The sequence below is a fragment of the Mixophyes fleayi genome, chromosome 3 (assembly GCF_038048845.1).
Source record: "Mixophyes fleayi isolate aMixFle1 chromosome 3, aMixFle1.hap1, whole genome shotgun sequence".
Taxonomy (NCBI): Eukaryota; Metazoa; Chordata; class Amphibia; order Anura; family Limnodynastidae; genus Mixophyes; species Mixophyes fleayi.
Genome location: NC_134404.1, coordinates 231197254 through 231213248, shown reverse-complemented (window position 1 = coordinate 231213248; position 15995 = coordinate 231197254). Strand labels below are relative to the sequence as shown.

Below are 15995 nucleotides of genomic sequence, written 5' to 3'. Positions count from 1 at the left end.
TTAATAAGTGGTTCTGGTGAACGTAAGGACACCATAATAAATCATTTGTGGTGGCAGAGAAGGTGTATTCATTGTTAATAAACTAAGGTAACACCAGTCATGACCAGCTGTTCAGATTGCTGTATCTGAGACAGGCTGGGGTGTTCGTGACAGGAGAAATTTATAAAGTGGATGTAATATAGTAGCCAGTCTGTGCATCTTTATGTGCCTAAACGTGCCGTATTTTCCATCAAATCGCTCTGCGCATGCCCAGAAGCTAACCATATGCCAGAGAACGCAGTAATGTCCAATTTATCTTCAAGCGCAATGGACCCTTACTACCACTTATGATTTCATGGGCGTAACGGGGAGGGGAATGGGCATATGCACATAGTCAACGTACAGTAAGGGCGTGCCAAGCTTGAGCTTATGCAGCAACATCTGATTCAAGCTTTGGGTATCTCAAAGGTACTTGTCTTTCTGTCATATCACTTGCACCAGTTACAGGTCTGGTGAAAGTGCCAAGTAATGGTGATGACGGTCACTTATGCTTGTTAGAACATGTATATAAAATGCATTTTTACAAACACAATAAACATTCCTAACATTCTAATAAACATATCTTTGTAGAATTTACAAAGAATAGTACACAAAAAAATGAGGAGAATCGCCAGACTGTCTCAAGCAGACAGGAAAGAGACAGTAACTCAAATAACCTGGCAGTACAGCAGTGGTATGCATAAGTGCATCTCTGAATGCACAGCATGTTGATTCTTGGAGTGGATGAGCTACATCAGCAGAAGATCACACCAGATTCAACTCCTGACAGCTAAGAACAGGAAATTGAGGCTACAGTGGCTATAGACTTGCCAAAACTGGACATTTGAAGACTGTGAAAAATATTGCCTGGTCTGACGAATTTCAATTTCTTATTCTACATGTAGATGGTAGGATCAGTATTATGGTGTGAGGAATATTTGCTTGACACATATTAGATCCCTTAATATCAGTTGAGCATTATTTAAATGCCACAATCTTCCTGAGTGTTGTTACTGTCCATGAGCATCCTTTTATGGCCACAGTCCACCCATCTTCTAGTGGCTTCTTCCAGCAGGATAATGCACCTTGTTACAAACATGACAATGAGTTTAGTGTACTCCAATGCCTCCACAGTCACCACATTTCAATCCAGTAGAGCACCTTTGAGATTTGGAAGCACAGGAGATTTGCAGCATGCATGTTCAGCCGACAAACCTGCAGTAACTGCATGATGCTATCATTTCATGGATAATAATCTCTAAGGAATGTCTCCAGCACATTTCTGTATCTATGCCACTCAGAATTCTGGAGGCAAAGTGGGGGAAGGCAGGGGAGGGCTGGTAAATTTTAGCCCGTATGTCAAGACTCTACATTACAGCCTACTAGGAACATTTTAAAGAAAATAATTGCAGGTGGCCCAGTGAACCAGGATGGTAGCCCACAATGGGACCGGCCCGAGGGGCATATGCCCCCCAACCCAGCCTAACCCTGGGTGGGTGTCCCAAGTTTCACCATCAACATAATTTTTTTCAGCACAGAACAGACTTCAGCTAAATACACCCTACCCGCTGTAGGTTTCCCCTTCTGGTCAAGGGCTTTTCTGAAGAATCACAATGTGGATATATCTGTTGCACACAATTGAGGCAGCCATTTTGTGAGCAAGTCAAATGTTGAAAAAATTGTAGGCTGTCAATACACGAGGATCACATAAAATCCTGAAAAAATTACTTATGTGGAGTACATGGGGCATTTGTCACACAAACTAGAAAATCCCAGTGCTTGTCAACTAAACAAAATACGGCATTTAGTTTCTGTATTTCCCTTTCCATTATAATATTTGTAGATTCCTGGTTCCTGTCACACATTGCATCGTTTTTAGTTGGGGCAAAAAAAAAACCTTTAGAAATCCTGGAGTTTGATTTTATATAGGCAGTAAAGCATTCCTGGAAATTTTAATCAAATGTATCTACTATTTATTAATATTGTGCCTGATTAACTGTGAAATGCTTATACCTTTTGTGTTGAATAATCATTGACTTTTTTTTCTTTTCTCCACCACAGTCTCCGCCGTATATGACTCCACACTAAATTTTAGAAATAATGAAAATCCAACCTTACTTGGAGTATTAAATGGGAAGAAGTACCATGCAGATCTGTTTGTAAGGTAAGAATTTTACAGTACATGGCAATACATGCTCTTGTCAAATAACCTAAATTTATTTGGCTGTTTATTCTAATTAGACTTGTTAAAAAAAAAAAAAAAAATCAGCTAAGGCTTTTTCATTGTTCTCACACTTAACTTCCATAGGCTCTAGTTTTATGCAGTTTTGAAAAGAGGGTGGAGTTGTTTTGAACAGTTGCTTGTACTATAGTATGTTTTGCAGTAATTCTGGACTTTTGTTCTGCATATTAGTCTATTTCCAAATTTGTGTGAGGCAGCTAGTGCAAAAAAATGTATTTCAGCAGGGTTTTTTACCTTTTTGAGTTAGGGTTTTGTTCTTCCTGTCTTCCCCTAGGTTATTATAAAGTTTGAGCCATCACTTCCCTCCCACCATTTACCTTTCTGATATGCAGCTATAAGATGCTGCAGGAGAGGTTTCTTAAAACCTAAAAACTTAATGTGACATGGAAAATAGCCACCTGAGAGTTTAGTATGTTAAATTACCTTATTAAAAATTACCACTCCTTAGCCAATTCACAGGGGCTTACAACAGGCCTTTCCATTTACTTGGCATCCATCCCATTTGAAATACTTAGGAGACATACTTTTCTAAAAACCTATCCCAGTTCTTCAAATTAAACTTGTTGCTGCTGTTGTCTAAATGGAAGGACAACCTCAAAAACTGTCAATATACCCACAGTACATCCCATTATTGTAACCTGACAATCCACCACACCCCATACTAGAGATTCAGAGGCGTTTGGTACTGAAGGATTTCCTCTGATTTATATTTACTCTCTCACTCCTACCCCATACATTTTTCCTTTTGTTCATACTTTTTTTTTTTTTTTTAAATTATTATTATTATTATTATTATTATTATTATTATTATTATTATTATTATTTATGCTACAATTTCAAATACAGTTTTGTAAAAAAAAATCTACTAAAAAGAGATCAAACAAATTACAGATGAACTCATCAGAGAGCAATCTGATGAAGACCTAATGCTGTTTAACATGGCTTTTCCCAAGCATAATAAATGCAGAGATTATATGCCTTTTACAAGAGATTTTTAACATGTGCTGTACATAATTAAACTTTACTTTGCACATAAAATACAGCTAAACATAGCCTGTTGATAGCAAGGTACATATGATTGATAGTAATTTGACTTACCCCAAGCACATATGTTAATAATGGGCCTGATTCATCTTCAGTAAGTCCCTTTACATGCCGTATGTTGCATCGAATAGGTCTGCGCGTGCTCAAAAACAGACATTACATCAGTGAACGCAATTGCATTCAGTTCATGTCTGAACGCAAATGACTCTTACTACCACCACCTACAACTTGAAGAGAGGAACAATGAAGGGAAGGGGGGTGAACGTTGTCAATGTACAGTAAGGGCTTGGCAATGCAAATGCAGCCAATTTCAAATATCTCTTAAGTATGTGGGGTATTTTAGCTGTATCATTTGCACCAGCTACAGGGCAGGTGTAAGTATCGACCGATAGTGAGGTATCAAAAACTACATGTATGTGTGCCACTAGATAGTACAGAACATGTGTATGCAAGGAAGAGAAACTATAAAAACTAATTGTATGTACAGTACACTTTAAGAACATCCCGATTTTAATATATTTTTTTAACTTTTTTAAACACAATTTCTTTTATAAAATTTCTAACTTTGCATGCGTTCTGTCTATTAATATATGGCAAGTACTGTTTAGGCAGAGTGTACTTATACCCAGATTCAAATTATCTTGAGATCCACTTGGATTTGAATGCGGGTGCAGTTATGTTCAAGTTCCATGCTCATTTTAAAAACGTAACTTATGTACAGGTGAATCCGGCCCATTGTGTGCACAAATGCAGACTCCATGCAAATTTTCTCTGCACCACTTAGGTCATAAGTGACCCAAAATTTGTTTTGGTAACTAAATTTAAAGTGTCCCAAATTAAAATGTAAATACAAAGTGTGACATAAATCCAAGTATAGCAAATACATATTGTTTATGCTTCAAATGCTCAGGACAGATGTACCTGCATAAAGGTTCATATAAATACACTAGTATCACAGTAGATCAAATAGCCAGAGGGCCATCTATGATTTGTATGCTTGTATTTGTAAGTTTATGCACATCAGCAGACTTTTATAAGCACCGCTACACCATACATACTAATATTCACATTCACATGGTTGCAGTAATATTGAATTTAGGAGACAGACTCTTTTGGAGTAATTTGGAAGCAGAAAAATAATGCAGAATCAAAACTCTCTATATGATGGACAGATGGTGATGCAGTGAATAGGTATTTTAAAGGGAAAAGGAAAAAAGATTAATGTATCTAGCACAGAAAATGACACGTGTGTGTGTGTGTGTGTGTGTGTGTGTGTGTGTGTGTGTGTGTGTGTGTGTGCCTGTGTGCCTTCAGGCCCAAATTTGTGGAAAGGCCTCATAGGTCAAGGTTTCGGGTGGCAAGATTATAAAGGTATTAGACTGATACTGTTTCATCCTCTCAAGATGTTTCCATAATACATGATTTCATTAATTATTTGTACAGTATATTTAGCATATACATGTGGGGTAAGGCGCATTCGATGTCCTAACAATTAAAATTGCAAAATCAGGTCAAATTAAGTCCCAGCCATGATCCACTGAAACTCCACACCAGTCACTTTAACCTTTGTCATTCGCCCTACTAAGTGCATAGATGCTTGAGTAGTAAAATGTGCAAGGATCTGGCTTAAGGAGTGTATAGTACTGGATGCCATTCCTCATGTAGCATAATCCTGTCTGTAAGCATTTGATTGTTACATGTGTGTTAAAATTTTGTACAGTACTGTCATAGTTCTTTAAATTAGATTTGCCATTGTATTTATTAGATGGCCTAGAGGTGGGCAGGCATCCTGCTCTTTTGCTGGCCAATTCGTTTTTTTTCGTTTTTTTACACCAGTTGTCTGCCAATATCGGCATGTATGCGCCCAAAACAACCTCTGTTGCCAATACACTTTTGATTGTGATATTTCAGTTGTTGATCAAGATTGTCAGAAAATGGGGTCAGGCAGTGACAGCGAAATGACTTTGTGCGCAATCGTCAGTCTTTTGCACTAGTTGTGCCCCATAAGAACCAGATATATGGCCCTAGTGCTCTGTTTTGACCCCAAAATGATGTGGTGAGTTGGACATAGATCCAGTGTATGAACACCTCTACAAGCATAGTTTATCTAATTCTATATTTGTTTGTTTTATTTTACATTTTGTGAATCCTCTAGGCGAATTCCATTAGAAGAAATACCAGAAGAGGAACATGAATGTGCCGAATGGCTCCACAAACTGTACCAGGAAAAAGTGAGTATTTTAGATAGACTCAGCACTTACTGCTATCTCATTATCAATCCATTATGAGTGTGAGGAGAAAGAGACTGAAACAAATTATTTATTTCATTATTTTGGTGCCATTTGGTATTAGAATCTGAAGGCTGGATTAGCGGGAAGTTCTCTCTTTCTTGCTCAGCAAGGAAAGGAGCAAAACAAGTGCTGAATGGATATCATAATAGTGAATAACACTTACATTATATTAACACTTTTTATTCTGTTGTATCTATTTCATAACAGCAAAGCAATATCATCAGTTATAGACAAATTGTATTCAGTTGCAGGAACTTATTGCAAAAAATACATGTTCTACGCCTGATGAAATGCCCGAGCATCAAGCAGCATCATATTTGCCTTAACATGTTTGTGCTTTACTGTTGCCATTTCATTATGAAGCAGATGAAGCCATGTCCTTCTTTATGCAGATTTCAGACACAGAATCCTAAGTTGTCTCTGTTTGTGCCTTAACTTAAGTCTTCACAAAACATTATTTCTAGTGCATACTCTGTGCTTCATTTACGAACCACAAAACGGTCAATACCTTGGTTTGCGCAAGTGTGCCTAGATTTATGCCAAGTGTATGGTTTTGTGAAGAAGCAAAGTGTGCTCTGGCTAATGCATGGAGTGAGGATATTGCTCGCAAAGTAGGGTATAGCTAAACTTAGTTTTGCAGGGCAATTTAGAAACCGTTTTATTGTTGAGCAATATTGAAATGAGAATGGTGGAAGAGGAAGTATTTTTAGGATTGTCTCCTAACTCTTATCATTTAAGCCATAAATGAGGCTAAACTGAGGAGTATTTTAGGAAAAAACAGAAATTTTAGTTAATTGAAGGGGTGGCTCTAAAGTGTTGAGAGATTGGACTTTTGATGTGAAGTTTATACTTTTGCACAGTGCACCTCTACACATTTTTCCACTGCAGTGCAATTCTAGTTTGCAGAGGTGTCTCCTGAAAGTAGAGAGTTGGCATACACCTTGATGTGCAGTGGGTGGACCATAAACACATCCAATGCACATTGTAAATCAGGCCCTATGCTACAATTACAGCACCCTGTCGTTTTGTTTTTATCTTATAGATTAAAGGACACCAATGTATACCTGAAAAGATAAAATATGAACAAAAAAGAAAAAAACAATTACCTGAATGTGCATTTTTAATGAAAGTTAAGACTCCACTTTTGTAATGTAAATATTTTCATTTTCATTTTCTTAGGATGCTTTTCAAGAAGAGTACTACAAAACTGGAGTCTATCCTGGCACCGCTATTGTACATCCCCGTAGACCATGGACTCTCTTGAACTGGCTGTTTTGGGCCTCTCTGCTATCTTATCCTTTATGTAAAGTGCTTGTTAACATGATCAGCAGCGGATCATACCTCACACTGACCATGTTTACACTTCTCATGGTAGTAGGTAAGTTTAAACTCGTGAACACTGTGTATGTATAAACCTAATATTTAAGTGATGGTTAGTGTTGGCATTCATAAAGTTCTAATATGTGTACAATAAGTTAGGAAGTATAGACATTACCTCTTGTTTCAACTCATATCTTGAAGCATACAGTCTAAAGGGAGAAAGAGAAGATAGAAGTAGGGACGTTTATAAAAGCGGAGTTGATGTGTTATTGATGTTGTTTCTTATTTACTATCCTTTGACCTGCCTACTCTCATACTGGAAATTTAAACATTCTCATTGATAATCCCACTGTCTCTTCTACAATTAAATGCCTTTCACTTACTTCCTGCTTTGGTCTCTCCCAGTGAACCTCATCTCCCACCCATTGTGATGGACATCCCTTTGATCTTGTCTTCTCCCGCTACTGGTCCAACTCTAGTTTCACCAACTTAGCATTCCCACTCTCCTACCACAACCTGCTTTCCTTCAGCCTCACCTTATATCATGCCCTCCCCCCTGCACCCAAATCCACACGTACACAACGATACCTAAGTACTCTTAACCTAATCCACTTCTCATCTTCACTAAAATAACTGTTTTTTCCTATGTTTGCATTGTCCTGCCCTAATAAAGCCGCTTCTTTCTACAACAAAACACTCACTTCAGCCCTAGACAATGCAGCTCTAGCTACCACATACAGTCTCTGACAATGCAAGTCCCAATCATGGCACATCAAAATGACCTGCTACCTGCAAAAGTGCTCCCACACTGTGGAGGATATCTCATTCCTATCCCTAGTTCCTCCACTATAAATTCATCCTTTCATCTTACTGCACTGCCCTTTCAATTGCCAAGCAAACATCATTCAAATCTCTAATATCCACCCAGTCTTCTAACCCACGTTGCCTATTTGCCACCATCAACTCACTTTTTTGCCCACCTGCACCTCCTCCCCCCTTCCTCCCTCACAGCACATAATTTTGCCACCTACTTCAAAGCCAAAATCGACACCATTCAACAAGATATTTTCTCATGCCAAATTCCTCACACTTCACCCACTCTAACCACCTTCCCCTACACTCCCCAATCCACCCATAATTCATTCTCTTCAGTAACTGAAGATAAGGTCTCTACACTCATCTCATCATCTCTCTCTACAACCTGCCCCCTGGACCATATTCCCTCTCAACTTCTCCACTCCCTCCCTTCTCCGCTCACCTCTTCATCCTGTCTCTTTCCACTAGCAGATTTCCATTCTCCTTCAAACATGCGCTCATCTCATCAATTCTCAAGAAACCATCTCTCAATCCAGTCTCTCTCCCCAACTACTGCCTTATTTCTCTCCTCCCTATGTACACTAATCGCTCAAGTAATTTAGAGGCATACGCCTGTCTCGCTTTCTCTCCTCTCTCTCCATTCTCGACTATCAGGCTTCCGTTCCCAACATTCCACTGAAACTGCTCTCACAAATTTGATCAATCTACTTACAGCAAAGTCTAAGGAATATTTCTCCTTACTCATTCTCCTGGACCTCTCTGCTGCTTTTGACACAGTTGATCACCCTCTTCTACACACCCTTCACTCCATTGGCCTTCATGACATATTTCTTTCCTGATTAACTTCCTACCTATCAAACCATCTATCCTTTAGCGTTTCTACCTCTCTCCTATCCCCTCCACTCCCACTATCAGTTGGGGTCTCACAAGGCTCTGTTCTTGGCCCTTTACTTTTTTTTCATTGTACACCTCCTATCTTGTGGCACTAATTCAGTCATTCAGCCTTCAATACCACCCTTTACGCTGATGAGACCCAATCTATACCTCTTCCCTTGACCACTCCCCTTCTGTGCTCTCTCATAAAACCATCTGTCTTTCAGCTATCTCCACAAGGAGGTCCCAATGCTACCAAAAGCTCAACATTTCCAAAACAGAACTTATTATCTTCCCTCCTGCCAAAATCATCACCTTCCCTCAAATCTCCCTCACTGTCAATAACAACCCAATTTCTAAAGTCTCCCAAGACCTCTGCCTTTGTGTCACACATGACTCCGCCCTCTGCTTTATTCTTCATATCCAGAGACTCAGCTAGTCCTGTCGATTGCACCTTAAAAAACGTTGCCAGAATGTGCCCTTTTCCAACTCGATGTGCTACCAAAACTCTTATCCATTCTCTCATCATCTCCTGTATTGAATACTGCAACTTCCTACTATCTGGCATTCCCAACATCCATATATCCACACTTAAATCCATCCTAAATGTTGCTGCAAGACTGATCTTCCTCTCTCACTGCTCCCCATCTGCTGCACCGCTTTGCAAATTCCTACACCGGCTCCATGTGTCCTCCAGAATCCAATTCAAATTACTCACCCTTACGTACAAAGCCCTCAACAACACAACCCAGTTATACATTACATCTCAAATCTCATATCAAAATACTCTCCCTCCCACCCTCTTAGATTTTAGATCTACCTCTGATCTGCACCTGGTTTCGTCTCTGGTAACCACCTCTCACGCCCACAAGACTTCACCCGTGCTGCTCACCACTTATTAAATTCCCCACCACACTTTTTAAGCTTACTTTATCCCTGATGATACTATTCACACGAATACACCCTCACATTTGTCCCAATCACCATTCTAAGCCACACTTGCTCCTCTTGTGTCAGATGTGCCCTCTTCCACGAAGAATGTAAGCTCTCTAGTGAGCATGGACCTCCATACCCTTTGTTTTCATGTCTGCATGTATTTTGTCTGCCTTGTATGTCCATGTTTTATGTATGTGACTCTTTCCCTACTGTACGGCGCTGCAGAATATTGTGGCGCTGTACAAATCTACGATAATAATAATGTGTTTTTCTCTGTTCCTTACATTAATTCTCCTCCTACTGCAATCCAGACTGCATCTCCACTGTCCAATCATACTAGAGGTTTCAAAAGTAGATGGAGGTTAAAATAGATTCTTTAATTATAAAAATATGCATAGAATCCATGTACAGTAAGATAAAAACAAAGTGCTGCGCAATCTAAGTACCAATGTCGGAAGCGGCCAGATTAAAATGCCCAACGTGCTTCTCGCTTGTATGCTGCCAAGAGACAGAAGTGCGGCTTATACTGCAAAGTAGATTACAAATGGGTTTCAAACGCTGAAGTGCTCTGTCTGTGGAATTATGGGTAGTTTCATTCAAATAGACCCGTTTATATGGTGTAGACATTTCTATAATAGCCACTTATAATCCATGCTCATTAATGTAAAATATTGAAAAGGTTAATTGGACTTAAACATTTGTTAATTGCATTGTTAAAAATGAAATAAAGAGAAACATAAATTCTAAATAAATAAATATATTATTATATTTTATATAATTAATTAATTGCAGTAGATTATCATAAATCAGGTCAATGTTAATACATTTATTTGAATTAATTAGAACTATGGGGAGGTAAAAGTTTTTTTGCATGTAACAGATATTCTAGAAATAAGAAATTATTATACAATTGATAAATTGATATTGCCTCCAGTTTCGTTATACCTCTTTTGATTGTCTGTTCTTATTGCTTTTTGTATGGGTCTTTCTGGTTTTAAAAAGAAACTATCTGATTTTATTAGATTATTGTAGTATTGTTCAATTATTTATGTATTGTTGGCTAAAGGAGACTGTTCACCCATCCAAGTCAATAAGATAGGTGCGCGAGTAAGCACTGCTGTTCTGACATACATTTTAAGTTCCTATGCAGTTGGTGTGTTCCAACTAGTAATTGCATGGTTATATTTTATTATATGGGTACTAGGACAGGGTTTTGTAGCTTCTGTCAAAATATTATTTTGCTAACTATTCACATATATTATTAGGACAATTGAACTTGCATAAGCTTCAGCGGGGCTTGATGATTCTCTGCTACGGCCAATAACCCCATATAAAGTGATTCATGGATGAAATATTGATAGATTCTGCTGAAACATAATGTCTGATTTTCAGCACACAGAATGGTATAACCTGGGTGTCACATATAAATCTAATATTGAAAATATAATCACTGCTCCCTGCTGAGCAGTGAAGTTAGACTTTACTAATGGATGCCAGAAATCAGTTTTTGTGAGAGGAATAACTTCTCTGCATTTCTAAAACAAAATTACATTTCTAGATTTAAATAACCTACAGTAAGACAGCTGATCTGATTTATAATTTTCTCAAAATGATCAAAGAGGTGAATAAAGAAAACTGAAATTATAAAGCATAAGTAAAAATCATCCCATGCCATATAAAATAAAAAATGTTTATTTTAAAACATAACTTTATCAGTGCAAATTACATCCCATATAAACATATACACTTTATGGACAAAAGTATTTGGACGCTTGACCATTACACCAACAGGGACTTTAATGACATTGTATTTAAATTCATATACATTAATATGGAGATGCTCTCCCTTTTGCAGCGATAACAGCTTCCACTCTTCTTGGGTTTCCACAAGATGTTGGAGTGTTTCTTTGGGAATTTGTGCCCATTCTTTCTGTAGAGGTCAGGCACTGATGCTGGACAAGAAGACCTGGCTCGCAATCTCCATTCCAGTTCATCCTTAAGGTGTTCGATGGTGTTGAGGTCAGGGCTGTGTGCGGACCTCTCAAGTTCTTCCACATCAAACCATGTCTTTGTAGTCCTTGCTTTGTGCACTGCCGCATGTTGGAATAGAAAAGGACCTTCCACAAACTGTTGCCACAAAGTTGGAAGCACAGCATTGTCCAAAATGACTCGGTATGCTAAAGCATTAAGATTGCCCTTCTCTGGAGATAAGGGGTTTAGCCCAAACCCTGAAAAACAGCCCCATACCATTATTTCTCCTCCACCAAACTTCACAGTTGGCATAATGCAGTCAGGGAGGAAGCGTTCTCCCGGCATCCGCCAAACCCAGACTCTCCCATCTGACTGCCAAACAGAAGTGTGATTCGTCATTCCACAGAACACGTGTCCAATGCTCCATAGTCCAGTGTCGGTGGTCTTGGTATTGGTCTTGGTGAAGTGAGGCTTGCATTCAGGTGCTTGGACACGGAAACCCATTCCATTAAGCTCAAGCCACACAGCTTTTGTGCTTACATTATTGCCAGTGTAAGTTTGGAACTCTTCAGCTATGGAATCAGCAGAGTGTTGGCGACTTTTACGCACCATGTGCCTTAGCAGTCGTTGACCCTGCTTGTGATTTTACCTGGTCTTCCGCTTCATGGCTGAGTTGCTGTTGTTCCTAAACGCTTTCACTTTCTAATAATATCACTTACAGTTGACTGTGGAATGTCCAGCATGGATGAAATTTCACAAAATCGTGTAAATGAAAAGGTGACATCCTATCACAGTACCATGCTTGAATCACTGAGCTCTTTAGAACAACCCATTTTGTATCACAAATGTTTACAAATGGAGACTGCGGAGGTGGTCAATTTTTTTTACACCTCTGGCAATGGGTCTGATTAAAACACCTCAATTTAATAATTAACAGGTGTGGCCAAATACTTTTGTCCATATAGTGTATCTATAAATGTTTACCAAGTGTGTGTGTCCTAAGGGTCAATAAGCCAGCATAACACCAACCATACATATACACGGGCGACCGCCCAGGGCGCAACACTGAAGGGGGCGCAATTTTAGAATATTCTAGGTTCATTTGGTTAAAATTGAGGACTAGGGGGGCGGCATTTGTCTTTCTTGCCCCAAGCGCTAGAATTGTAATTTACGGCTCTGAATCTTGTAGAACACCAATTGAGAATAAAACAATGCAATTAATAGCTAAAACTTCATGGGATGCTCAACTCTAGTAAATCAATAATAATTCAGACTCTGTTACTCAAATATGCTAAATAGTGAAACCACTTGCTAAAATAATTGTAGCCACTTGGTATCTAAAGTAGACTAGCACATAGCGGTTATATAATAAGAAACAACATGGCCACAAAGTCTTGCTCAAAGTTACTTAATAGAATACAAACAATATCTCAATAGTAACATTGCATGTGATTTAGATATGCATGCTTTATTATAAAGGTTTTTATTTTATATGGAATAAGACAAGATTGTATATATATTTTTATTACTTTCCACTTTTTTTCTCATTTCAAGAATATTCTAGGCCTTTGTTAAAGTAACTGGCTCCGTACACAAGTGCTTAATATACTAATTTAATGGCTGAAAGTTGATCAAAGGGAAAAATAAGGATCCCAGTACTACAACTGCTGTGTTTTGTTACAGAGTTTAATATTTAAATTTTGAGCGTCATATATATTTTTTTTCCTTTCTTTCGTAGCCAATTCTTGTACCAAAACATTAAAACATTATATGGTAGTTCTGAGGTTTCTGTCAAGTTGGTAAGGGATAAATATGCTATTTAACAATTTGCTAAAGCCAACTTTATTATTTTTAAAAATGTTAAGTGCAGTAGTCGGTAGCAGTTCATACTTTTAAATTGGCTAAATGTCCCCTCCACTTTCATCTATTCCTTAAATTCCTTTATCACCTATGTGATTTAAATCGATAGTGCTTTTATAGCTATCTCACATTTAAACCACCTCAATTTCATGAAGTTTATATTGATAATAAAATAATGTGAGGTATTTTTACATATGGCAGCATTTCTTACTGAAAATCTAGACTGTTTAAGCTATTTTTGATGATTAAACCAATCAGTGGTCCAGTGGCTTGAGAAGGAGAAGACTGTTTATGTACTTCATTTTTATATTTATATGTTCATTCTTTTTGTAGTTTCTGTTGGAGTACGTCGGATGATTGGCGTCACTGAAATAGACAGGGGCTCTACTTATGGAAACAATGAAAACAAAAAAAAGCAGTCTTAACAGTATTGGATTCTTCTTAAAATGCACAAAGGGAAACATTTTGGACATTGACCCAGGACCGTCAGGAATGAGAGGTCCTTATATTGCTCTGCAATTGCTTCTAGATGAAATCCATATCATTATTCTACATATGAATCAGGACAGGGGGAAACTGCTATGTATTTTATTTTCAAACTGTGACAGCTCCACCATGTGGATCTTCAGCTAAGACACTGGAAGGAAAAAAATAAATTTGTGGCAATAGCCCAAAATACACACAAAAAAAAAAAAGTTAAATAAAAATGTTACCGAACCTTGTATGGTTTCTCTCTATCTTGTTTTGTTTATTACAGGTATGCAATTTATTACCCGAAATACTGTCTATGATTTGGAGAACATTGTACGATGGCTGAATGGTTAGCACTTCTGCCTCATAGCACTGGGGTCATGAGTTCAATTCCCGACCATGGCCTTATCTGTGTGGAGTTTGTATGTTCTCCCCTTGTTTGCATGGGTTTTCTCCAGGTGCTCCGGTTTCCTCCCACAATCCAAAAACATACTAGTAGGTTAATTGACTGCTATTAAATTGACCTTACTCTCCCTCTGTGTGTGTGTGTGTGTTAGGGAATTTAGACTGCTCCAATGGGGCAGGGACTGATGTGTACAGTGCTGCAGAAATAGCTGATGATGATAAATATACTAAATTACATTAAGAGATGACTCCTCTCTTTTCCCAAATTGTTCTGGTCACCATCCTTCATTAAACTTCGCTAAGAAGTACTCCATACACAGACTGTTAGAGATGGCTCTTGGCCATAATGTCTGTGTATGACATTATTACCAAGAATCAGAAATTATTTATTTTTCGAGATATCCGGTTTCCAGATTACAGATTCCAAACCATAATCCTATATATTTTAACTTTTTCTTTTAAGTATTTTCATAACCATTTATTTAGAATTTCTAGAGTGTTCCAGGCTGTGCAGTAAGGAACTGCAAAATGCACTTATACAGCTTAATAGTAATATAATAAAAAATAAAATTTGCCCCCGTAAGTTGATTACAAATTAATCTTACCCCTTAATCAGTAAATAAAAATTGCCCCACAATTCAAAAATTCAGTGCTGCCTCATCTTTGATAGATTAAACAGCTAGTTTGAGCAATTTCAATCTGATTGTTTGATCATATTACAAATCAGGATGGCCATTAAAGTAGTGGTTTATTAAACTGGTTTTCAGCCTTTTAACTGGTGGTTTGGTCTTTAGTAGATCCGGCGGTTTTAAGACCGCTGAAGACTGGTGGCTTCATCAAACCACCCTTAGTAAATCTATCCGTTGGTCTCCGTGGACTAAAAACTTTTGTGCAGTGTCATACTTCCACCAGGGGTGCAGCTGTATCTGGCTTTCCTGCTTTTCCAGCAATGCAGCATTTAATCCACTCTTCTACATTCTCCAGCAGTTTATGAACTGCACTTGTGTTTTAGCTTTTGTAAACCCTGGCTCTCCCAGCAGACTAGATAGATTGATGAGCAGAGTTCATGGTGTAACTCAGCTACAGTAACTGAGATTCTCTTTATCTGCTAACCTTGTGACCATGATTCTGACTTGGTAATCCTGTGCATCTGTAAGTTTGATCTTGACCTGGCAATCCTGTATATTTGCAATTCTTGAATCCTGACCTGGCCGTACACAGTATAGCCAGGTATCAATCCTGATACCTGTTACAAATATTTTCAATTGTAATATTTTAATGTGAGTAGCATGTTGGTGTATCCTCTACTGGAGAAAGGAGTAAAGTATAGTGAGGGCCATGTTGAAAAATCATCAGGAGATTTCTTTTGCTTTTTTTTTTGTCAGCATGAGGAGTTGACCATATGAGAGGAAAGGTGGATTTGTTGCATTTACCCATTTTGGAGGGTATTTAATTTTGTGGAGTCTAAGAAGCAGAAGATTTTTTGAGGAAACGCTATGTAGCCTGGACTACCCCAAAGGCCAAAGTGTAGTGGTGGCTAGATTAGTTGAAATGGATGTTTAGGCCATGTAAATGTAATAGAGATATACATTTAATTATATTCCCTCAGTGTGAGTGTCAACTACATAATGAGAATAAATATTTAGAGTATGTACAGTGGAATCATTTGTCACTACAATTGTATTGATATGGAACATCGAAGACATCCACTTCAATGAAAATGGCATTTCTGAATCTGGGTCCCAAAT

At 38.1% G+C, this 15995-nt stretch overlaps 1 protein-coding gene across 3 annotated transcripts in view; it reads left to right on the top strand.

The window, feature by feature from the left end:
* The window catches only part of AGPAT4 (1-acylglycerol-3-phosphate O-acyltransferase 4), a 76932-nt gene extending 62839 nt beyond the window's left edge, over positions 1 to 14093 (top strand). For all 3 annotated transcript variants that reach the window (XM_075203268.1, XM_075203269.1, XM_075203270.1), the window contains 4 exons: positions 2080 to 2182; positions 5460 to 5535; positions 6775 to 6973; positions 13705 to 14093. In XM_075203268.1, coding sequence (XP_075059369.1) covers positions 2080 to 2182; positions 5460 to 5535; positions 6775 to 6973; positions 13705 to 13796 — 470 coding nt within the window. In that variant the 3' untranslated portion in view covers positions 13797 to 14093. The remainder of the gene's footprint in view (positions 1 to 2079; positions 2183 to 5459; positions 5536 to 6774; positions 6974 to 13704) is intronic.
* Positions 14094 to 15995: the final 1902 nt, after the last annotated feature.